Below are 24,554 nucleotides of genomic sequence, written 5' to 3'. Positions count from 1 at the left end.
GACCGACGACGGGAAGACGCTGCGTGATACGACCCTTTGCAAGCTACGCTGATAGACGGATTGCGCGGGACGATCAGTGAGATCGAGGACAACAGAACGAGAGGACGGGATGTTGGAAGGCGTATCCATACCTACAACTCTTGTGTAATACGATCGGCCCACCGTAACAATCGTCTGCTTGAATTCACACAGTCTACATACTCGCAGGTGTAAATGTGAGTCGGATGTACTGTGTACTAGGGTAGACGGCTACGCCGCGAGCTTACTCACCTAGCTAGTACTCTCGCACTAGAGCCCATGGAGACGCCTTGTTCCTTATATCATTCGCGGGCTTATACGAGCTTCGAGCGGCGGAGAGCACTTGCGCGTTGGTGGGATATACTTCCGCGTTCGGGCGCCTAAAGCCCAAGCCCGCGCACTCTAAAAACAGCGCACATCTAAAAATAAGTAGGTATAAGTATAATCGCCGTACCGCACAACCGACTTTAGTCTTTGTGCGCTTTTGATCGGATTAGCGCACCGTCGAGTGTCATCAGGCCTCAGGCGTCGTCAGCGCGTCCGATGCGCTGCCAGACTGCCGTCCCCTTTCCACGCCTATGCGTATGTTTGGGATGTGTTTGAGAATTTGAAGGTTCTGCGTTTGTCTGACTCACGCGGACGGCAAGCGGACGGGGAACGGCAAGGGCGAAGTTTATGTTTATATGTGGAGAGTCTCACCTGGAACGTGTTCGAGCTTCGTAAACTCCCCCGCCTCTTCCTCCCCTTTTACTACGTCTTCTACGTCCCTTTACCACCACAACCACAACCAACCCGAACGCGTTGACGCCAACGTTACAACTCGAACACTCGCTCCCCTCGCAAACGTTAACGTCCAACACGAACATACACGTGACTGCAACTTATGTCCAATACCCCCGCAAGCCGCCCGGCTACCAAGAGCTCTGCACTATCTTCCGAACCGCGCGATGTGGATGACTCGCGGCGCACGTCGTTCACGGTCAACAATCATAACGGTGCCGATAAGCCAACGAACGACAACAGCGAAAGAGGAACCAAGACCGAGGACGGGAAAGATGTGAGAGAAGCGAACGGAAAGGATAAGGAGGACGCGAAAGAGGAGGTGCTGATCGTGGACTGGGACGGCCCCAACGATCCGCTCAACCCGAAAAAGTGCGTCCCAATCACAATGATCCATGTATTTCTCATCGCGTTTTGTGCAGCTGGTCGTACAAGAAGAAATGGGCGGCGACGATCGTCGTGTCGTCCTTCACCTTCATCAGCCCCGTCTCGTCGTCCATGATCGCGCCCGCCGCCGGTGCGGTGTCGCGCGACTTTGGGATTCACAGCAGTGCAGTGGAGGCGCTGACGATCTCGGTGTTTGTGCTGGCATATGGTGAACTTGCTCTCTGTGTGCGTGTGGTGTACGTGTGCTAACGCGTGTTGTAGCGATCGGACCACTCGTGCGTAACTTCTTCCACGTTTCCCCTCCGCCTCTGTATCTCCAGTTGGCTGAGCGCTGATCCCTTTGGTAGTTCCTCGGACCGTTGAGCGAGATCTTCGGCCGGTCGCGTGTCCTACAGATCTCGAACCTCTTCTACCTCGGTGAGTCTTTCCCTCCCTTCCTTTCTTCCCCCGCCCCCTTCCCCGCTTTCTCGCTCTCCCCCCCACCCCTCTTTATCGACATACCCAATGACGTATGCTGGATGCTAACTAAAGCCTTTCCCTTTACCGTTTGTATGCAGCTTGGAACATCGGCTGCGGCTTCGCGCAGAACACGGGCCAGCTCATCGCGTTCCGCTTCCTCTCTGGACTAGGCGGCAGCGCCCCCCTCTCCGTGCGTTCCCCTTCTCTCCTTTCTCTTTACGCGACGCTCTTCTCAGACCCTCAACAATCACGTTGCCTTGCTTGCAGATCGGAGGAGGCGTGATATCAGATACATGGGCCACGCACGAGCGGGGCAAGGCCATCGCGATATACTCCCTCGCCCCGCTGCTGGGACCGGTGATTGGACCCGTCGCGGGCGCATGGATCGCAGAGAAGTCGACGTGGCGCTGGGTGGTAAGTCTCCCCACCTTGCCCCGTCCCCACCTCCCGTGCCCTTCTGCTACGTCGGGGGAGCATTAGGGTATGACGGTTCGATTCGACGCGCTGACGCATGTATCGTAGTTCTGGTCCACGAGCATAGTGTGTGTCGCGATCCAAATATCCGGGCTGTTCTTCCTCCGTGAAAGTGCGTTTCGTCTCTTCCTCCCGGCATCCTAGGGTCTTTTCGCTAACCACAATGAACAGCTTTTGCACCGGTGCTCCTCGAACAAAAGGCCGCGAAAGTGCGCAAGACGATGGACTTGGAGAACCGCCTGCGCGAGTACAAAGAAGTAAGGACGATATACGATACCCCCGACCGCACGTACGTCTCTCCTTCTCTCTCCTCCCTACCACCACATCGAGGGGGAATACAACAACATGTGCGTGTGATACTAACCTGCATATGGATAGGTGGCAGTCGATCATGCTCAAGTCCCTCACGCGCCCGTTCATGCTCTTCTTCAGCGAGCCCATCCTCCAAGTTCTGGGCGTATACATGGCGTTCATCTACGGCGTCTTCTACCGTACGTCCCTCTTCCTTCTCCATCTCTCTCTTCCCTTCCCCATCTCTCTATTCCCCCCTTCCCTTCCCTCTCTCCCCCCTTCCCCCCTTCCCCCATTCTCTTCGTGGCCTGCAACCCGCAAACGTGAAAGCTAACGCCCATCCCCTTATCCCAGTATTCCTCACCACCATGCCCCTCATCTTCGAGGGCACGTACCACCAGCGCCCCGGCATCGCGGGCCTGCACTACATCGCCATCGGCGTCGGCCTCACCGGCGCCTCGCAGTTCAACGCGCGCGCCATGGACCGCGTGTACGCGTACTTGAAGAAGAAGAACGGGGATAGCGGCCGCCCGGAGTATCGCTTGCGTGAGTGGTGGATTCACATTCACTCGTCTTAACTGGTTTGTTGGGTTCTGGCGGCGTTCTGCTGCGTATCTTGCTCCGACTTCTCTTGTGTCTTCCCTCTTTTTTCTTCGAGGTCGATCACTCATACCCGTTGAATCGCGTAGCCTCGATGGTGCCGGGGACGTTTCTCCTCCCCGCGGGCCTCCTCATCAACGGCTGGACGGCGCAGAACCACGTCCACTGGATCGTCCCCGATATCGTGCGTCTCTCTTCTTCCCTTTCCCCCCCCCCCCCAATTTTCTACTCCATTTCCCCCTTATCCTCTCCCTCTCCACCGAAAAACGCGAATACTAATGCGGCGAATTTGGTGTAGGGCACAGCACTCATCGGCGCGGGCATCATCCTGAACTTCCAGTCGATCCAGATATACGTCGTCGACACGTTCAGCCTGCACGCTGCGTCTGGTGCGTTCCTTCCCCTTCCCCTTCCCCTCCCCTTCCCCTTCCCCTCCCCTTCCCCTTCCCCTCCTCCTTCCCCTTCCCCTTCCCCTTCCCCTTCCCCTTCCCCTTCGCGTTCGCGTTCGGCTCAGAATACGCTAACGCCACACCATCCATCGCGCAGCGCTCGCAGCGGTCTCCTTCCTGCGCTCCGTCGCGGGCTTCGGGTTCCCGCTCTTCGCGCCGCGCATGTACACCGCGCTCGGGTTCGGGAAGGGCGATACGATATTGGCGGCGGTGGCGGTCGCTATTGGGTGTCCCGCGTGAGTGTCCGAGTCTGAGTCTCTTTCTCTTTTAGTAGTCGACTTTTACTTTTCCTCCGCCCATCGTGCACGTTTACCCCTGCACCTCCGAGTTCTCCACATTCCTCGCATGGTGTTGCATCCCGAATCTGTGCTGATGCGATTTTGTTCTGTGTTCGTGCGCAGGCCGTTTTTGTTCTGGAAGTACGGGGAGCGGATCCGCCACGCGAGTCGGTATGCGCGCAAAACCCACGCTGCGACGCCTCCTCCTCCTACTACTACTACTACTACTACTACTACTACTACTACTACTACTCCTACTACTGTTGCGCACGACGACCACAAAGATCCAAATACGGCCGTGGCCGCTGTTGTCAAGGCGTGAATAGCGTTGGTGGGAGAGAGGGGGGGAGGGAAGGTGAGTGATTCCGCGGTTTTCATAGTCTTCATGTCGCATCCGTTCGCAGCGCGTGTCATTTCGCGTCTCCGCGCATCCTGTGATCTGTTTACAACAACAGCATTTCGTTTCGTGTACTACGGCAATCAACAATGGACGTGGTCGGTTCTTGTGGCGGGAGACAACCGGATAGGGAAGTGTCGCGTCACACGAGGTCACACAGGGGATGACAGGGGTAAGTCGTCCTGATTGTGCAACGCTGCCCTACAACGTACATAGGGTTCGTAGCTTTATAGTAGACTACCAAGGAGACTGTCAGAGTATATACACTAATTAAAGAGGGACTAAGGTTAGACTAATGATAGTGAGTAACTAATGAGTGTAGCTTTAAATGAGTGTGACAATACAGCGCTAACGTGGCTTATGCCGAATCGGGTATATTTCTGTTACAGTTCTAGTCATATATATGCATGATAATATGATAATATATACATCCTATCCTATCCACTGATCCACTGAGCCCTGGCCTAATCATATCATATTAATTTGGTAATCTGGTAATTAAGACTCATATTCAAAATTTATATTTATGCCTCTCAACTATGCTGGGTTTATTCAAAATGTATTCTCGATATATCTCCTAGTTCGTTACCTGCTCCTAGTTCGTTACCTGCTCCTAGTTCGCTTACCCGAACATTGAACGTTGAACGTTGAACGTTGAACCCCGACGCAGCCAGGAGTAGCAGGGGGACCTGATGGGGTGGGCACTATGGTCCCTGCTGGGTCCCCAATGAAGGTTTGAAGAGCCGACAGTCTATCTGATCTGATCCTCAGTATTTTGCTGAAGTCGGGCTAAGTCGAAAATAACGACTGTGACGGACCCCGCCGGACCTAGACCGGCTTTTCTACATATAATTGACTTGAATTTGATTTTGTGGGTCCCGCCCGGTTATCGTAAGAATCAGGTCAAAACTAGTCCATTGGCGTCAAAACTCGGTCTCGAAAAGTCAGGATAAGTCCCGATGGTTCGACTTAGTGTTCCAATCTCCGAAAGTCCTTTAAAGTCACCCAAAGTCAAAGTACGTCGAGTCAAGAGTCACCCAAAGTCTGCTTCAGTCAATGGCAGTCAGAATTGGTCAATATTAGTCACATTCAGAGTCAATGTGGCAGTCGAAATAAAGTATCTTACGGTCAATGAAGGTCAGGGTCAGTCACAGCCAGTCGTCCAAAATCACACAAGGTCGTTAATTCAAGTCGATATAAGTCTTCTGCCATCTGTTTGGAGTCAAAAGTGTCTTAGAATGTAATTGTCCCACAGTTAATAAAAGTCTTCCACGGTCGGTTGTCGAGCCGAAACTGTTAATTTAAGTCCTATTGCAACGAGTACAAGTTGCACTTAGGTCAGTTCAAGTCCATTGACAAAGTCATCGATAGTCATTAAATGTCATGTAGAGTATACAAACGGTAAGGCGAAGTAAAAAAATGGCGAAGCAAGATCATAAAATGGAAGAACAAGGTCATCGGAAGGTAAAGTAAGGTCATAAATCGGTCATTATAAGTAAGGAAAAATAGTAAGTAAGGTGGTGGCTGAAAGTCGTAATGGTCCTTGCGAGTATGAAAAAGCTGGGGTAGGGGGGAATTGCGGCTTGCGAATATTAAGAGCCCAAGCTGGCGGTGCTAGCGATGATACGGGGTACTTGCGTGAGGTCTTGCGACACATCGGCAGAAGAACTCGGCGGGGCGGCGGCAGGCTGATTGGCGGCGGATTTGGCGGATTTGGACTTGGACTTCTTGGGACCACGCTGTGAGAGTTGGTGCGTTCATGTTAATCGGGAGTAGAAGACGACCTACCTTTGCAAGAATTTCGTCAAGATCAGTGATTGTTGGACGAGCAGATTGCTGGAGCGCCACAAGGGAGGATACACCTGTTTTTCACGGGAATTAGCACTAAAAAGGAACCTGGGGAGGGCAACTTACATGTTGCCTTGTTCAGCTTGCTGACGTTGGGGATCTGTTTCTTCGCAACCAAAGTCTTGAGCTCATTGACAGTAAGCGCCTGAGGACGTCGAGTGAGAACGTTGATATGCATGATGAAATTAGTAGACTCACCATTAGTTTACTTTGAAGTAAACTATCAACGTCGGCCTGCAATTGCTTCGAAGCGTCGTCCGCGAGCTGAGTGTCATCATCTTCTGCCAAGGGCCCCATCCCGTCACCAGAGCCATCATTACCAGTACCTGCGGCAGTAGGTTGCGCAGGCTCGATGGCCATGGGTTGTGCGGGGTCTACCATGGCTGCCCGAGCCTTGCCTTTGGGGAAGGGCTAGAAGGAAGTTAGTTCTGCTGGGTAAAATTGAATGAACAATAGTATTACCCCTCCCGATTGCTTCCAAACATCGTAGAGCGTCGATATTATCCGGTCCAAGTAGCTATCACTGAGATAGCTCTGAGGTCTTGGACTGACACTCAAACATAGATAACGGGCAGCTTTGCAGGTTGTTAGCGCAGCGGCAATGAGCTCGCGGGCCGTCTCTGTACTGCCGACATCCTGCCATGAAGTGATGGCGCCGCTGATGGTGAGATCTCCACCCGACCACTGCCAGTGTCCCCAGGATGCTAGTAAATCATCTTCGTTCTCGATATAGGCGGGATCTGCAGTCTGGACCCGCTTCAAGAGGGCAATCGTGTTACTCGACGGAAAGCCATGGCCGCCGTGCGTGGGCGATTGTTCCATTCCGGCCAAAAGTTCCATTGCAGGATCAATTACATCGGCAGGAAATTTGAATTGAGGGCTTTGGAGGGTTCCTAGAAATCATGTTAGTTAGAATAGGGTATCTAGGGCTCAACCTACGACGAAGATTTTCAACTTCGTGCTTGTGAGTTATTGAGTAGTAAAGCAGGTTAGATCACTTACAGCCATCATCCGTTGATATCATGGACAGGGAGCCCTTGGCAGAGGACACATGGGAGGAGAGAGGGCCGTCAACTAGAGACGATGGTGGCGACGTTGCCGTATTTGTGCCTAACATGCCCATCGAACTTTGATTCTCAGTCGAGGCGGGCGAGGCGGCGCGAGAGGGAGAGGCGGCGCAAGAGGGAGAGGCGGCGCGAGAGGGAGAGGCGGCGCGAGAGGGAGAGGTGGCACGAGAGGGAGAGGCGGGCGGGCTGCCTTGCATTGCTGGTGCGGTGGTGACGGTAGCCATGTGCAATGGCCTGGCGGGCTGTTTGAACATCAACTTGGGGGGCTTCTGCTTGGAGGCTTCTAAGAAATTGAATTAGTACTGCTGATGGAACCATTATTCACCCATGGATCACTTACCGGTTCGACCTCGCTTTGAGGGGCCTGATTTCGATGGCGAGAGAGGGTTTGCGGGCCGTTTGGCTTTCTTGGGCGAGATGAAAACGACGTCAAGAGTTTGTTCGTCGTCGCTACCGAGGATGCTAGCGAGCTCGCCAGTGGACTGCTTTTTCGTTGCATTGGCCGCCTTCTGCCTGAGACCTAGGACAGACTGTCCGAGCAGATGGTCTGCCTTCCAGTGAGCGGAACAGAGACCTACTTCCTTGTGCCGCTGCTCAAGCAATACGATGGAGCCATACCAGAGCCACGGGCACCTGCTTCGGTAATACTCCCAGATATGCCTAACGTTGACTGCGACCTTGTCTATCGGGTGGCGTGCAAGAATTCGACTGGCCAAAGTGGCGGCGGTCCTCTTGATAAGCTTGACTAAGTCCGCATCCAATGTCTGGCCTTTGGAGTCCCTAAGGGCTTTGTTGAACGACGGGCGGTAGGAGTTAGTGGCGCTGAGACCAGCTGCCGACCCCGCTTCTTGGGCAGATTTGAATGTCCAGAGCACGGTGTCCGGCAGGCTTGGGGGTTTCTCAACAAGGTCGCCCTGGGACAGGTAGACACTGTAAGCGGCCCGTAAGTCTTCGCCCTCGTCATCTACGTCAATCCCCAAAGTGGTACCCGATCGCGAAATAGAGTCGCTGGGACCCAGGGATGAAGTACACAGATGTGAGCTGGAATGGGACAAGGTGTTAGTTCGTACAGGGACAAGGCAGAGCCAACGCACCGTGACGGCATGTTAAACTGAAACTGTTTCAATTCAGTTACTAGCTCTTCCAATTGCGCGACCTTGTCCTGAAGCTTGAGGACACTGCGCCGCAGGATGATGAACTCCTCCCAGGCATAGTTCGCGTCCGGCTGACTATGGTATGCAGTAGTTTCTTCATATCATCGCGCGGGGGCAGCAGGAGGACCAGAGGGGTAGTGCGCCGAGTTGCTGGGATCTGTTTGATATGGAAAGGGAGCAGCGCCATAGGAGTCGGCTGGGGGCAAAGCCTTGGCAGAATGCGGGGTGCAGAAGTCCTGTGTTTCGAGGGCAAAGTGTTCATGAGCGTGATTTCGCGTTGGCGTTTGAATAGGATGGGCGATTCGCTGAGGAGGGGCGTGAAAGACACGCTCTGGGGGTAACGACTCGTCCCGAGGGGGGGCGAAAGCCTGAGTACGAGGAAGGCCGGGCTCGACCCAAGGACCGTACGCAGGGAGGCCACGGGGAACGGCACCCGTCGTAGAGCCGCCGTGGAAGACGGTTGAGGCAGGAAGAGGCCGCCGGAGGCGTCGTCCGTCGAAAGAGTATTCAGACATTGGTTAAGAGGTCGAGAGGGAGTGGTCTGAAAAAAGCAGAGCGCCCAGCGGTGGAGGAAAGAGAATCATGTGATCAAGGGGGAGAAAAGGGGGGGAGAAAGATACTGAATGAACAGGAAGTATCAACTGCCACTATGCAAGCTAGGGAATGACAAATGAACCTATTGGATGGATAGGTACAAGAGGCAGTCACATCCCCATCACAGAAATAAAGAACATGGCAAACATAAAGTCTACATGCCTGTGGCCATCCAACATCTCAGAATCCTAACATGGTTACTGCACTCGATTCCATCCCCGTTATGAACGGTACACCAAAGCTTTACGCTTCCTCCTCAGAATCCTAACATAGTGGTGTATGTTGCAGTCCACCACATGTTCATCTGACGTTCAGGTGATGTTCAGGTATTCGGGTATTGTTCAGATACTGTTCAGGTGAATTTCACCAAATGTTCAGGTAATGTTCAGATTCTGTTTGTAGCCTTTGTTCAGGTTCAGATAATGTTCAGATGGTGTTCAGATGATGTTCAGGTGATGTTCAGGTGAACAGAGATCATCCAAATTCTATCTGAATGTCAGATGAATGTCATCTGAGCAGCATCTGAACATCACCTGAACATTACCCAAACATCATCTGAACCACATACAAACAACACCTGAATATGGTCTCATCAATATGGTTGTCATCCATGGTGTCATTTCTATGTGACTCTACTATTTCTATCAACTACTGCGGAACAATGAAAGTAGCTCATGAGAATTCTACAAACAGTCACATAACCAGGTTGATATACCCTACAAAAAGTATCTTGGTCTTTCCCAAAAGTATTCACTAAGTTTAATACTGACCATGGGAAAATTCTTGTTACTGTGGGAACGTCAGGAAACTCTTTCTTCAGCATAATGAGTGTTTAGCATTGACAAAACAACTGCTGATAAACATAGTAGACCTCTTAAACAGTCTATACAGTAAGAAAACTGAAAACTTTCCCTGTTTTTTCAAGTAATTTACATTCTTCTCACTAATAAGTCAAGTTCTCACAATGCTATCTACACCGGCAGAGTCAGAAAAGATGGCTCTACAACTTCTATTTTGGGTGATATTTTCCCACTATAACAATATACTATTTGTTAGTAGAACAGTGTTCAGAGTAAAAGATATTCTTAGGAAGAAGTATTGTTGACCTCTTTGAACAGTTTTCCCACTTAAAAGGAGCCATTATTCAAGAATTCCTGCAACAAGAAGTAGTACTAATGTATTCCACCTGAATTCACCTAACATTCAGGTGAACATTACCTGTCAAATTCACCTGAATTCACCAAATGTTCAGGTGAACAATTCAGGTGACCTGAACAAAATCTGAACCAAAAAAAAGAGTTTTGGTGGAGAAATTCAGCCAATGTTCAGATTCTGTTCAGGTGTTGTTCAGGTGTTGTTCAGGTGTTGTTCAGCCATTCAGGTGAACTTCACCCGAACATGTGGGAGAGCGCAACGTGCTCACATAGTGACCGCACTTGTTTCCATCCCCATTATAGACAGCTCACCAAACCTTTTCGCTTCCTCCTCAGAATCCTAACATGACCACCGCACTCGGTTCCATCCCCGTTATCGACGGCTCACTGAACATTTATGCTTCCTCCTCAGAATCCTAACATGGTGACCGCACTCGATTCCATCCCCGTTATGAACGGCTCACCAAACCTTTTTGCTTCCTCCTCAGAATCCTAACATGACCACCGCACTCGGTTCCATCCCCGTTATCGACAGCTCACTGAACATTTATGCTTCCTCCTCAGAATCCTAACATGGTGACCGCACTCGATTCCATCCCCGTTATGAACGGCTCACCAAACCTTTATGCTTCCTCCTCAGAATCCTAACATAAAGGGCATTGTGAACATGGTGTATACATACCTTATTTTATGAATGGAAAATACTATCTGCTCCCTCAGTTTCAGCCAACCTTTGGGAATACATTATTACTTATTCAAAAATAGCAGAAGCCAGCCTCATACATTCAAACTACACTACAATTACATATCCCCATCATATACTGACATGGCTGAGTGTTTTCTATAAATGTAAATCCGCTTCTGCTTTCCATACGATATGCCAATTGGGTTGTTTATTGACTCAACCTTCATTACCTCCAATGTGTTGCTTTGTTTTCCATATGTCACAGCGTCCCAGTGGGTTTCCACATCAATGAAGGGATGATAGACAACCAGCAGCACATTCCTGATTGTATCCTCATAGAAGGACAGTGCTTCCCCAAACACCTGTCTTCCATGTTCAACTGCCTGTGAATTGACTCAGTGTTCTGCATCATTACAGTGTGGATTAGATCTTTACCTCGAAATATTTTGCTGATCTTGAAACTCCTTGACCTTGTTTGCTTCCTGATTCATTAAGTCGACTTCGAAGATATACACCACTAGGCAAAGGCACTTTGCCAAACCTCTCCAGCCAATTTATATCTGTGTCATATTTCACTTTCAACCATTTACACACTGCCCTTAAGTGCTGGCTATAAACTGAGTTGTTGTCCTGTTTTTCTTTTTTCCGGATGTGGACCTTTCCTGTAGGTGCACGAGGCTTTGGAGGGTCTACAGGTATACCAAGTGATGGATAATAATGCAAAAGATTTTTTACTAATTGGTCTTCATAGATCTTGTTGGCCAAATTGACAAATGGCTCCTTTCTTGACCTAATTCTGTGCTCCAAAACACCAATATGCCTTTCAAGTGTACCCTGTGAGCCAATACGGTAGGATCCATTCCACCGGATGTGCTCAGGTATGTATAGCAGATGAAACATAGAAAGGCGCATCCTTGATGCCTTTGTTTCATCATCTACATACAGCCCCTGGAATTCATTCAGAAATATGACAATCTCCTTGCGGATTGTTGTCAGGTCATCTTCTGTCCTTCCAGTAATTTCCATGGCAAAATTGACTATTTTGACAAAGCGAGCAAAATTACGAACAACTTCCATAGGCATCTCAAGTTCCAAAAGAATAGGAATTGTCAGCCAGTGAGTCAAGGCCTTCCACTCAAACATCTTATACTGAGTGTTTCGCTTAAGGTGTGGATCACGGACTGGTCCTGTAAATACAGCTGGTATTGTTGCCATAGACTTAGTTACTTCTTGTCCAAAAATTGTAGCTTGTTCAACAGAAAGGTGTGTAACCTCATCTGAATTGGTAATGGAAGTCCATAAATCCCAAAAGTTGGCCATATTGTTTTCATACAACAAATGGAATGGATCAGAGAAAAAGAACTGTGGCCAGGAATATGTTTTAAATGCTCCTAGCAAAGGAAGTCTGACAATCCCATACTTGTTTACTATGTGTTTGCGTGTCTTCTCATCCTCTGCCTGCTCTAGCTCCTCTATTGCATTCCAATAATCCTTGTCTGTAAATTCAGGCAAATTGTCAAGATCATAGTCAGGCCTGCCTGGGTTGAGTTTCTTGGCTCCCTCTGGTACAGTAACACACCAGTAGATTCTTTTGCAGCCCTTGGCACTTGATCTCATCCCAATCAACTTCAAATTGAAGAAGTTTCCATGCAGAGAATTGATTCCAAGGTGGCCATTGTTCTTATTTTGCCCTGGCTGGTCAGCACTATGACCTGCAGCACTAGCACGATGTATAATATATGCTGATCGGAATGCATCCCAAATCCAAATGCCATTTTCTATTTGCAGTAGCTCCTGCACAACAGGATACATGAATGTGCTGAGATCCCCAGGTGGCTCAGGACCTGGTGTTGAAAACACAGTAATGACATTCTCTGCACGATATCTTATTTCAGGTGGCAAGTTGAGAATGATCAAAATCAGAAACCAGGAATCAGATTGCTTTTTTAGAGTGAGCATAGCACCATCAACAGACATGATGTAGAGCATATCACATTCATCTTTAAACAGACCCTGCTTCATGATATGATCCATATGTGTTTTACTATTTGCATAGTCTGAATACTTGACATCTTTGCCCTTGCATAACAGCTCAATAGCAGCCTTAACAAGCCTATCCCGATACCGCAAAAGATCTGATTTCTCATAGTTTGCAAACATGGACCGAATGATAGGAACTATCGGCAGTACCATAAACTGAGCAGCTGGCTTTGTAGTCCCAGGCAGATTCCGATCTCTGCCACAAGCCACAAGGGGCCCTTTCTTTTGCTTACGAAGAAAGTCACAAACAATTTTATCCTTATGATCTCCTGTAAATGCTATGCATTTTCCTGGGCATATGGGAATGTACTTTGGCATGAAGTTTGTGATTTTCTGTGCTAGTCTACGACACCGATCAATACTCATTACTGGCTCCCCAATTGCTGCTGAGAGCACTTTGGAGTAGGCCTCATGGGCACGGCGAGTGCTGTTTGTGAGTTGGAAAACAACCCACTGACTTAGGCTATGAATTTGCACTTTTGTTAATGAAACTGGCTGGATTCCAAAAGACGGAGGCTTTGCCTCCACTTTGTATCCATCAAGAATTTTGGCACGAAGGGCTTTCTGGGACAGTGGAAGCAAGGCCTCTGCCTCAGCTTCATGATCTGCACTTGTTTCGGAGCCAGCATAAGATGGAGACTTTGGCTCCACTTCATATTCATCAAGAATTTCAGCATGAAGGGCTTTCTTGGATGGCGGAAGCAGAAACTGTGCCTCAGCTTCATAATCTGCACGCAATTCCAAGTCTGTATCATCATCATCTGTATCATCACCACTGCTGCCCGAAGATGATTCTTCATGGTCAGAATTCTCCAGGTCCTCATCTCCACCTTCGGTGCTACTCTCAGTCTCTGAGTCTGGGGTGTTGTCCTCTGTGTCAAACTGAATGGGGTTCACATAATATGGATCTTCATTCACCGGAAGTTCCTCGACATCCACCTGAAAAGTTATCAAAAATATCAGACAGGTTCGTAGCCTTCTTGAGCCTTAGAAGTTAGTACTCACCTGGTCAAGAAAGGGAACCTTGGTATTCCTGACCGCAATTCCATGCAGAAGCTCAGGTTCTTCCTCCTCGATTTCTGGTATTACGGGTTAGCATTAATAGTGAGCATATCCTGTAGCACTGTCTCATACCTTCAAACTGTCCGCCCGATTGGCTGTTATTGTTATCTGGTAAAAGGGCAAGCATTTAGTGTTCCACTTACGGCGCAGGTAGCTCCCCCATCTCAAATGCATATTGAACAGACAAAGGGTCACGAATCCCACTTATTGCAATATTAATTCCACCGGAACAGACGAAACATAGAGTATTTCGCCCGATGGAATCCATATTCTAGCACCAAGTGAAATACTTCCTCCTTTGTCTGCCGCAGTATTGAGGGGGAGTATAGATCAAAGTGGACCCACCCGCTAGATACATATAAGGTCAGCCATACTCAGCAGATATGAGTTCTATTGACATACTAAGAGCGGTCGGGGGATCGCCGCTATCATCCACATCCATTGCTGTGATACCATATGAATTGATGATAGATTGGTCAACAGATGAATGTCTACCGTAGTCATCGATAGGCCGAGATTCTACAGAAGGAGTAAGTTTCGCTTGTAGGAATACTGGCGGTAGATGCATACTAGGTGCCCGGGTTCGTTTCGATTGCTCAAGTAACGCCTTGTTTGCCTGGATACAATCCAGAAGAAATTGATAAATAGTCGGGTCGTGTTCGTGATTCAGAACCAGTTCCCGGTCGCGCCTGAGGTGGCCTTGTATAGTCTTCCTGCTCAGCGGCCTCTGGCTAATGCCAAAGCAGATCGAGCAGCTGCAGAACATGCTGGATTGAGTGCAAGAGACGACAAGATCAATCGATCAAGATAACTGTCAGTAACAAACAAGTGCCAACTGGCGCCCCTTTGCACCCGCCACGTTCTGGCGATATCGATGCTCGCAGTGGAATCTGGGTGTCCAAGGCCACTACCACAGATGAAATGCTGAAAGGTGAGTGCCCCCATTCATTCGCTCGAACCCAACAAATCCGAATGCCATTAGAGACTTCCCGGCATCAACTGATTCCTATCTGCATCATTGACATTGCCCACTCAAACACGCAGCCTGTTCCTTAGCAGGCCTTAGCACCCATGTGCTATTCTGTTATCGGCCTCTAAACCTCCATTCTCTCCTAGGACACACGCCTACCTCGAAATCGTCGTTGTCACCTCAAAATCACGACTCCACCGCCCCGCCCCACGCAAGCCGCTCCTCTACAGGTCTCGAAAACCCATTCCATTCTCATCCAGCGGCCTCGAAATCTCCCTCCTACCGTTATCAGCCTCAAAACCGCTGTTCTCACCCAGAACGCAGCCTTACTTATACACACTGCCTCTCAAAATCGCCGTTTTCACCTAATACGCTGCTCATTTCGTTATCGGCCTCAATACTGCTCTTCTTACCTACTAGGCAGCCCCCTTATCTATGTGTTAACCCCACCACCGGCCCTACCTGCCCATCTGCGCTAAGTAAACCTTCCTTGAAGCCTACCGCATCTTTGACTGTTGACGATATCGGCGTCCCTGCTGCCTCGTGTCAATTCGATCATACACTCTCAATAAACGAGTTCCTTCGTAGGCGTATTCCATGTCAAGGAACGCACACATTTCACGTTGTCTCGGATTGGTTCCATCGCTTGGACTCGCGCCCAATCGACACCATCAAAATTACGTTGATACAGCTGGGTTTCCGTCGTCCATACCTCTCAGCCCACTCATCAAGCCTACTTACCCACTCCCTACCTTTTTGGAAGATTACTGCATCCAACGCCAAGCCCAGCTCGTCCTTCCGGTGGCCGTCTATGGGGGCCCTAGGCGTGTGTGCTTTATTCGTGACATTCGACAAGTTCGAAACACCATTCATTCTAGCACCAGCAGGTATCGTTGCGCCACGCCGAAGACTGCAGCGTCTAGGCACACTGAGATATTCTGCCATAGTAATTTCCTGCCTCGCATTCCAAGGCCCTCGCGAACGTCAGCCATTCCTTCGATCTCAGCATCCCTGCTATCTCGGCGTGCCAATTCGAGGATGCATTCTCAACAAACGGATTCATTTGTAGGTGTGCTGTCCGGACGGGTGTACTCTCTCGCAACAAACACATGGCATGTCCCTGCACCACCTGCTGTCATCCAGTCGCTGTCAAAATCACGTCAATACACAGGTACAGTCCCTGGGGTTTCATCACCCATCCCTCTCAGCCCACTCAGCCTATTTCATCTCCGTCTCTCTGTTACACTATCAACCAGGCGACGGCGTACACCACACACGGACAACAGGATTGCGCACGCCATGCGTTGCGCGCTATCGCTTCCTCGCCACCCCATAAAAGCAGCCCTCATCACCCCACTACCTCGTCGTTGTCGTATTCCCCCCCAGATGCCGACGCCAAGACGCGAATACCTTAGCCTTTTCCTCGCAAACTCGAGCGAATCCAACGTCCGCGGGCGCCCCGATTTCCACTCCCCTTGGATTGGCGTCCCGCGTCGGGGTGAAGCCGGTGCGAACATCTTTGTCAAAAAGGAGCATGGCGAACCTTTTTCCGTGTCAATTGTGCACAAGCACAAGGTGAGTACTTGGGTCCGCTTGCTCACCATAAGTCTTTAACGAATCTCTTTCAGGAATACGACCGTGTAGAGAACGTCCGCAAAGTATATCTCCGAACAGATATAGAGATGTGCTCCGTCGGAATTTACCACTCGCTATTCGATTTTGAGAAGGGTGAATCAGAACAGGTAGTCGCCATCCTAGCGGACGGAACGAGGCGTCAGTGGGCAGGTACGGGCACTCAGCTGCCTTACTGTTCCAACTAAGGATTTCTCTAGCAACACTAGGCGAGGTCAAGGCCCCCGACTTGCGGACCCTCGAAGTACACTTGTCCCCCCAGCCCGAAAGAAACCTTCTACTGGTATGTTCACCATTTTATTCTGTGCACTACATACTGATACAGTATACCATAGGAACACAAGCTCGTACTCATCGATTCGCTCAACACGATGATGAATCTGGCTAGGTCAAAGGGAGATCGTGTCCAGGCTAGTGATATGATAGACGTGACCCTACCCCTATTTCGTGCCCTTGCCGCTGAGTTAGCGCCGTAGTTCGTCCGTTGATACTTCCCGCCCGGCATTACATAATACATCTTTTCTTGAGCCTCTGGGCACATTAGTATTAAGTCAACTGTTAAGTCCTGTAGCGTCGCTCACGGTCATGTTGATAACGACCAATACCGACTGAAACATAATCATGTTTTCAACATTACAATCCGCACTAAACTATAAAAGGAAGGTGGCGATTTTCTTACATTAAATGTGAAGGGACCGACTTATCTGCGCCCAAAGGCGACCTATATCACGCTTTCACGGACCTATTTAGAGACTTGGGCCGACTTCGGCAAAATACTGAGTCTGATCCAGGACGTGACATACATACCCGAGCTGCGTGGGCGTGTTAAGTACAAATTTACAAGGCGACAGGCGGGACTCCCAGGCGGCTCCTGGCAATCTAGGCTGGTATAGGGGTTGAGATCTTGAGATCTTGAGAGCTGATAAATGATAAATGATAAATGATAAATATGATACACAATTCTCTGCGTGTCTACGCGGTCTACGGACGATGAACGATGGACGAACAATACAGTGGTTCCACGGGATATATATGCATAAGGGAAGGGTCCGAGCGGATTCCAAGACCTTGGGTATGTGCACGAAACTGTAGATTAATGCTCAATGCGTTGTGCCAGTATATATCCCAAAGACAAAGACGAAGGAGATGAAGATAGGAGTGTAAGAGTGTAAACAAGAACAGGAGAACTTCGATAGCGATTGCGATTGCGAGGTAGATGGGATGTATATATTCATATATTAATGCGCAAAGTCCGTCGGTGTATAGAAGTGCTGAAACAATGAAACACAGCCATTATTTTGGGAGCGATATCGAGCTAGTCGGAGGCGCGCGCGGTGCCTGCGTTTGGCGCTTGACCTGCGCCTCCATTTTGATCCTCTGTTTGCGGAAGTCGTCGTCTTTGAGTTTGAAGGAGTTCAGGAGGGAGAGGAAGGCGTCGGGGGAGGAGAGGAGAAGCGAAGGGGGCGGGTGTTGGAGGAGGTCGAGGACGGCCTCTGGGCTCGTCGCGTCCAGGATCTGTCGACGGCAGGTGCTGATGAGGGCGAGGCCGGCGCGAACAAGGAACGAAATGCCTGTGTATTTCGTCAGGGTAAGCGGTGCAGAATAGTGGCGGAAAGAGCGCACCTTCGAACAGGAAGAGATCCCACACCCGCTGGACGTACGATAAAGGGAGGGTGTTGACGAACAGGGAGGTAAACCTATGATCTGTGAGTACGGGGTGCCTGCGGAGCGAGGCTGCGGCGTACCATGGGAAGCAGATTGCGGTTGGGTTGATGGACATCGTCGTCAACACCTTCTTGGCCACCTGAGGGTCATTCGCCTCCAGTGCCCGGCTGAACAGCATAGCGTCGACCTCCATCTGCGAACTGCTCGAGGAGAAATAGGGCCGCAGGTACGAATCCATCAGCGAAACGAACGTCCAAAACCCGTCTTCTTCCGGCGCCAACAACAGAATATTCCCAGCAATCAGGGTCAGACCTGCATCAATGGTCAGTTGAAAACACAAACACGAACAAGAGAGCGAATCGAAACGCACCCCGACTATATTGCACATCCGGAACCATGGTCAAGTACGCTTGCAGTAACGAAACCATCGACTCCCTCATCGCGGCGGGTTGCGAGTTCTCTCGGACATACGTCTGTACGTCTCTTTCGATATCCTTGTAGCTCGGTACATGCCCCCTTTTCACCAACTGTTCGTAGACCTTCGGTACATTCCTCGCCTTCCCGTCCGTCAGATGGATCCATACCAGATACCTCACGGAGGATGGGACGCCCTCTATCAGCAGCTTCTTCACCTTCTTGCTCTTCCTCGCTTGCGAAGCAGGCACGGACGACATGAGCGCGATCCACCTGAGCTCCCTTTGCCTATGCCCTTCCATCGAGCTCGACTCGCTGTCAGACACCTTGGGCGTTTTGATATCCGCGACACTTGGCGAGCGCTGACCCGACGAGAACGACATCGCAGGACTATTTGTACGCAGGAGTCCGCCAATAGTCATTTCCGGCTTGCCCAGATCGATGGACCCTCCATCCTTGACGAAGGATGAGTCCTCGCTGGTTCTTGCAGAGTGAAGATGGCTGAAGCTGGGCCGCACGAGCTCGAAGTCCATACCCTCTGCTTGTGCGGTCTCGTACTCGTTATCGATCGAGCTTGCGGCGATGCTGGAGGTGTCATCTTGTCGACTCTGCTTCCGCCGGAGATTCGGTAATGATAACTTCGAACGTAGGGATAATTGACGGGTCACCATCGGCGTAGGAGAGGCTACCATCCCGCGGGAATTCTCCACCTCTACGGAGGCCCTCGAAGCGGCGCTGGAGGGGCCGGCTGAGGCCTCAGGGATAGAGTTTTGCCTCGGAGGAGTAGAAACAGATACTTGGTCCGACATCGACTGTCGAGTGGGGGAAGTCGGAGAGGTTCCGGACGACCTCTTCCTTGAAAGCGATGGAGGTACTACGATGCGAGGGCTAGGAGGGGCAGCGAGCGCTGGATTCGAGGTGACCTGTCTTAGTTGGTGTCGACGCGACGAAGCGGTGGGAGACGGAGGCGCGAATGACGTGGATGACTGGGACAGCGGACTGGTGGGGGATTTTGGGGCGCCTCGTGCGCTGAGGCCAGACGAAGGTATCGATAAGGGGGATGGCGCGTACGGCGTGCGTAGACTGGATTGAAGTTTCAATGCAGGTGGTTTCGGTGAAAGTGTAGTATTTCCCTGCGACGCCCGGTTAGCTGTCAACGATCTCGCCATGGTCCGTATTGAAGGGATCTTTAGAGGCGTATTGTCATCACTGGTTAAAATATCGTATCAATATCATCCCAGATAAAGGGAAGTAAAGGACCGACGTACGAAGCAATCGGCATCGGTACTTCGATACTTGTTGACCCAAACTCGGAGAAACTCCGTGAACGAGGGCGCGCGGATGGGACCTTCGGGTAGAAATTTGGCCTGGGGATAACGCCTGTATTAGGTATGGCAGCTCCACCAGCCGTATCGGCGGCTGACGCCGCTGCGCTTCCTTGCACTTCGATTCCATTGGTCGTAGGTAGAATGCCAACAGACGGTTTAGGGCTGGAGGTGGCTGACTGTGCTCCGACGGATCCTTCGGACAAGGTCCTGACTGGCGTCACAGACCCGGGCACGCCTCCGCCAGGCGCAGACACGGGAGGCATTAATTCGGGACCCCCACTACCAGCGACGTTGGCCGGTCCAGGAGGGGGCCCCACAAACGGCTCAACGCTGAAGGTTATGGCGACTGGCCCGATAGAACTCGCCAAATCAACATCACACCTTGCGAACAATGTCGGGCCTCTACCCAAAATTCCTCTAGATGACATGGCCATCTGTAGTGCCCTGGAAAGCCCGCCAAGCCCACTCCCCGGGTGACGGGGGGGAGGGGTAGCTGTTGTCGGTGGATGGCGTGAATTGAGGGTCGCAGAAGGGTGGCCTACTTCGCTCGGCCTTTGGAAACCATATGGCTGCGCGGTAAAGGGCAGTGAAACATTGGAGGCAGGCTGGCGAATGTACATGGGTCCTTGTGACAAAACAGTCGGCTTCGGAGCGTTAGGATGGGGCATGAACAAGCTAGTTCTCATCCCAGAGTCGGGATCTCTCTCGCCCCTTAGTTCAGCTAACGAAGGGCGAAGGTGCGACACAGGTGCAGCTAGTAGTTGAGTCGCTGGGGACTGGGATGGAGGAGGAGGGGCTATCTCGGCAGTCGCTGAAAGGAGAACTGTGTCAGAGGTCGAGCTCGCCGAAGGAGGATCCATAGGAACGGGGGATGTGGTCCTCGTTATGCCATCCAGTGCATTGTCTATAGAATCGTGTGGATTCACCAAAGGCAGCCCAGGCGAAGCAATTGCGTCGTTGTTGCCCTTCCAGCCCTCCTGAAGACCTCCTTCCATTGGTTCAGCACTTTCTTGAGCTCCCTCAAAGTCGGCAGAGACAAAACTATTATCCCCGATCCCCATCTTCGCGGTCGTCAGGCTGACATCCGGAGCCTGTTCGTCGTCTTCAACCACAATGCCTCCCGGTCCACCATGAGTAGAGGCGTCGTCCTGCTCCTGAATGGCGCTACTGGCGCTGCCCATACTCGAAGACGTATGGTTGATCTGCACGTTCTTCCCCGCGCCGGCGACGTTGCCGTCGTTTCCATTTGGACCCAGATTCATCTCGAGCCTTTGCCTGATTGCGCTGGCTGGTCCGTCTAAAGTAGGGCTTCTCAAGAACCCTGCGGCGCCAGGGCGACCGTCGAAGAACGAATCTGCGGTACTCCCGGGATTCCCTCGTATAGCCGACAACCCATTGACTCCCTCTTCAGGCGAGGAAAGAGCGTCGCCCCAAGTCGTGTGGAGCAACGGCGATGCAGTTGACTTGGACGATCCGGGCGCGTCTAGAGGGTTCAACTGCTTCGTTCCTTCACCATCGGCGACAGCGGAGCCCGAGGGTCTCAGCCGATTGCTCAGTTGGATATCCAGAGCTCCTGGCCTTGCCTTGACAAAACTCTTGCCACCAAATCGCTCATCAACGTCGTCAGCGCTTCCCCTGTTCTGCGGTACTGGCGGGGTATCTCTACCGACAGCCAACGACGCCCCGCTGCCCCCGCTGCCCCTCCTCCCGTTGCCTCCTGGTATCCTCCCACTAACGACCGAGAGCCTCGTCGAATACCGGTACATATAATCGTCGTAGATGTCCCCTGCGCCATCCCAGTCGTCACTACCACCACTGCCAATGCTCCCCGTCCCAGAATACCCTGTCCGCGTGGTACGGGTCGTGTGGGTAGTAGACGTAGTACGGGTGGTGGAAGTGGACGCATGGGTCCTGATGGAAGAGGTAGGCGACGTAGGCGAAGGTACGGGGGCGGTAGCACTGCTAATACCATTCGACCCCGTGCCGTTGATTGAAAACGTGTCCTTCCGAGGAGTGAGGTTGAGGGGCAGAGTGGCGGTAAGATGGGGTGATGTAGGAGGTAGAGAGGAGGGAGAGGGTGGCGTAGAGGAGGACAAGGTTGCTATCCGTGGTGATATGGCCATGGAGCTGACCGTTGGCGTAAGCATAACAAAATTATCTTCGATGGAGCTTTTAGGACGCAATCTCGCCATGGTTGACTCGAGATTGTCCAGCTCCTTGCTCATCGTATCAACGCTGTACCTACTCTGCTCACTCATGTAGCTTTCTCGTTCGCTTTCCCGCCCATCAGCCATCTTCCCCCCGACGCCTTCATCGTCGTGGTAGCCTAGTCCAGTGCTACGACTCGAAACACTAGCCGACCTCTGGATCCCTTCTCCACCAATCTCGGTTTGGTTCAGCCGCCACTCGCCAGTGTGTTCTTCGTCGTCTGAGCTGAACTCTCCGTCACCATAAGCGCCCTCTCCACCAGCAAGGTCTTGCAATAACGACAGCCCGATCCCAACTTCCCCATCGGACATCGCCAATGAGATCCTCGAGATCCTTGACGAAGAAGGCGCATCGTACTCTTCATCTTCCTCTTCTTCTTTGGCATGGCCTTCGGCAACAGGGGGTTCTTTTGATCGATCCTCCGGTTGGGCCTCAGAGCTGTCTTCTTGATGTCGGGGATCTACGTCGTCGGTATTTATCATGGGCGATGGACGGGAGTTTGTGGGTGCGGGTGCGTAATCGGCCGTTTGGATGTCATTGCTTTGCGGGGATGTCGTAGATTCATGGGAGGTGGCGGCGTCTGCTGTAGTTGGGACGGTTGGAGAATCGAAGGGATTGGGAAGTTCGCTCGGGGGAGACTGTACAGCATCGAGAGCAACGTCATTATTGTGATTGTGGTTAGCGACCGTTTTGCTTGATATCTGCGTTCTCGGGGATGCATCTTCCGAGAGTTGACTTAGCTGAGCAACGTGAGTACGAATATCCAGGAGTTGGAAAATCATTGAGGAGTCGAGTAAGTTCACGGTAACGCGCAGGGAATAGGTATGAAGTACGCACCTTCGGTACATCATCTAGCTCGTTAGGAAGTAGCTTGACCCCAGACCCTACGAGAGGCGACGACCGCGGGGAAGAGTGGATCACAGATGTCGAAGCAACGGCCGAATTGGGCAGAGTAGATATCGAGCCAGACGAGAATGACCCAAATCCTAAACCAAGAGCATGGCTGTGGCCATGGCGCGACGAGGAACCCATAGACGACGGAGACGAGCGGGCAGTACCATTACTGGCGGCTCCACTCGTCCCAGGTGTAGGGGACCGCGACGACCCTAGAGATGGCGACCTGGTGTTCGCCACGATTGATCTCGCCGTTTTCACTGGTAGTCTCGGTGTAGAGTCAGGGGTGGAAGAAGTCGAGGTGGACGGAGGCGTCGACGTTGACACGGACATCCTTGGTGACGCCGTCTGTATTGGCGTCGTTGCCCGACTCCCGCCGGCCCCTCCATGCGCATTCGAGTTCCGACGTGAAGGTGACCTCGTCGACGCCGTCGAAGATCGTTTTGTCATAACAGGTCGTTTAAGCTTTGAATGAAAATGCACATGCTTCCCCTGAAACCGTCCCACCACACCCTCACAGTAGCCCAAATACCACCCATTTTCGCCTGATCCTACTCCACTGCTAGTTCCCTCCCCGTCGCGGGTATCTTCAGGTAATTGCATTAACACTATAATTGCATCGTCCTGTGAACGGATAAACCAAAGTGCGAGAACAGTCACGAATCCGACTATAAGGCCACGCGAGACATAACGGGAAAGCAAAGAGGCATCGACGTACCTTGAGGAACATAAGATCCTCCGGACTCTCCGCCACGCAATCATGAGTAGCCGTGCATTTTCCTATGCCACCTTTTGCAGCGAAACGGGTCCATCGAGAGAGCTCTGTGGCGTCCATGGCAGTATTGGTCGCGGTGGCGAATTACAGAGGGGCATGCGATCAACGATGCCAGTCGAATGAAATTGCGAACAGGATCCTGATTCCTGTTACAAGGGTTCCGACCAACAAACAGAGCTATAAGACGACAAGTACGCGGGACGGAGGAAGGATAGGCGCTAAGTACTAAATTTGTGTTCAGAACTCGTTTGTTTTACGTCAGCAGCAAGCTAAGTCTAGGATAGTCTATGCTAAGTCTCAATGACAAGGTAATGGACTATAATGGATTATTCGCTAAGTCACCGTTGCCGTCACCTTGCCTTCCTCTTCCATTCTTCGATCTCCATTTATGCTACGGGCATCACTGCATCATACATCTTTAAAATTTTTGCATCAACCGTATTGATTAATGTTGCGGGCAAAACAGTCTCTCCGGGAGGTAACTAGACTACGAGTCTAGGAAGAAATGCAGAAACCGGGTAGTGCGTCCAAGACTGATTCCAGAGTAACTTACTGTTGAGACCAAGCTCGGGAATCCTGGAATCGGACTTCGCCGACAACAACTGGTTTGGTCGGAATCAATAACTTCATCGTTTCACAGTTGATGGTGTGAGTTTGATTCGCAGTGCCTGGCGATAGCTTCCTGCTTCCTGATAGCGTCCTGATTGCACTCTCGACGCGGACCTTTAGATATCGATTGGTGGTTATCCATCTCCATCATTCTTGATTCACTCTCCCTAGACCTCGACTCGACAGTTCATCAACACGTCGAACCCTCTCCGTATGAACGATCAGGCAACCAATACGACGCGTACTAGCCTCAGAAGGGAACGATGATGAGGCCGTGCTATCTCTTGGAGAGATTACGGGCTTTACAATACCAGTAAGATAC

At 51.2% G+C, this 24,554-nt stretch overlaps 6 protein-coding genes across 6 annotated transcripts; 2 read left to right on the top strand and 4 right to left on the bottom strand.

Annotated features, from left to right (window-relative positions):
• Positions 1–901: 901 nt before the first annotated feature.
• PC9H_002301 (uncharacterized protein) lies at positions 902–4,058 on the top strand (the record flags this gene model as incomplete). The annotated part of the gene is made up of 13 exons (XM_036771942.1): positions 902–1,170; positions 1,221–1,410; positions 1,533–1,602; positions 1,743–1,834; positions 1,912–2,058; positions 2,167–2,230; positions 2,290–2,407; positions 2,497–2,609; positions 2,764–2,955; positions 3,099–3,193; positions 3,308–3,398; positions 3,556–3,694; positions 3,860–4,058. 13 exons carry the CDS (start codon positions 902–904, stop codon positions 4,056–4,058), a joined length of 1,779 nt encoding a protein of 592 aa, XP_036626563.1.
• A 1,667-nt stretch (positions 4,059–5,725) lies between these two features.
• Positions 5,726–8,153, bottom strand: PC9H_002300 (uncharacterized protein; the record flags this gene model as incomplete). Its single annotated transcript, XM_036771941.1, has 9 exons — positions 5,726–5,872; positions 5,922–5,995; positions 6,048–6,126; positions 6,180–6,392; positions 6,444–6,874; positions 6,921–6,935; positions 6,984–7,331; positions 7,389–8,089; positions 8,143–8,153. The coding sequence occupies 9 exons, from the start codon at positions 8,151–8,153 to the stop codon at positions 5,726–5,728; spliced, it is 2,019 nt and encodes a 672-aa protein (XP_036626562.1).
• Positions 8,154–8,303: 150 nt separating this feature from the next.
• Positions 8,304–8,717, bottom strand: PC9H_002299 (uncharacterized protein; the record flags this gene model as incomplete). The annotated part of the gene is made up of 1 exon (XM_036771940.1): positions 8,304–8,717. The coding sequence occupies one exon, from the start codon at positions 8,715–8,717 to the stop codon at positions 8,304–8,306; it is 414 nt and encodes a 137-aa protein (XP_036626561.1).
• A 2,034-nt stretch (positions 8,718–10,751) lies between these two features.
• PC9H_002298 (uncharacterized protein) lies at positions 10,752–14,305 on the bottom strand (the record flags this gene model as incomplete). Its single annotated transcript, XM_036771939.1, has 5 exons — positions 10,752–11,018; positions 11,071–13,614; positions 13,681–13,754; positions 13,810–13,845; positions 14,140–14,305. 5 exons carry the CDS (start codon positions 14,303–14,305, stop codon positions 10,752–10,754), a joined length of 3,087 nt encoding a protein of 1,028 aa, XP_036626560.1.
• A 1,788-nt stretch (positions 14,306–16,093) lies between these two features.
• Positions 16,094–16,815, top strand: PC9H_002297 (uncharacterized protein; the record flags this gene model as incomplete). The annotated part of the gene is made up of 4 exons (XM_036771938.1): positions 16,094–16,282; positions 16,336–16,492; positions 16,540–16,622; positions 16,675–16,815. The coding sequence occupies 4 exons, from the start codon at positions 16,094–16,096 to the stop codon at positions 16,813–16,815; spliced, it is 570 nt and encodes a 189-aa protein (XP_036626559.1).
• An 817-nt stretch (positions 16,816–17,632) lies between these two features.
• On the bottom strand, positions 17,633–23,683 carry PC9H_002296 (uncharacterized protein; the record flags this gene model as incomplete). Its single annotated transcript, XM_036771937.1, has 10 exons — positions 17,633–17,910; positions 17,963–18,036; positions 18,085–18,316; positions 18,375–19,166; positions 19,342–19,501; positions 19,687–19,766; positions 19,823–22,592; positions 22,792–23,108; positions 23,367–23,472; positions 23,567–23,683. The coding sequence occupies 10 exons, from the start codon at positions 23,681–23,683 to the stop codon at positions 17,633–17,635; spliced, it is 4,926 nt and encodes a 1,641-aa protein (XP_036626558.1).
• Between the last annotated feature and the right edge of the window lie 871 nt (positions 23,684–24,554).

Source organism: Pleurotus ostreatus (genome assembly GCF_014466165.1).
Source record: "Pleurotus ostreatus strain PC9 chromosome Unknown scaffold_10, whole genome shotgun sequence".
Classification (NCBI taxonomy): domain Eukaryota; kingdom Fungi; phylum Basidiomycota; class Agaricomycetes; order Agaricales; family Pleurotaceae; genus Pleurotus; species Pleurotus ostreatus.
The sequence above is the reverse complement of the archived record's forward strand: the minus strand, read 5'-3'. Positions and strand labels throughout refer to the sequence as shown.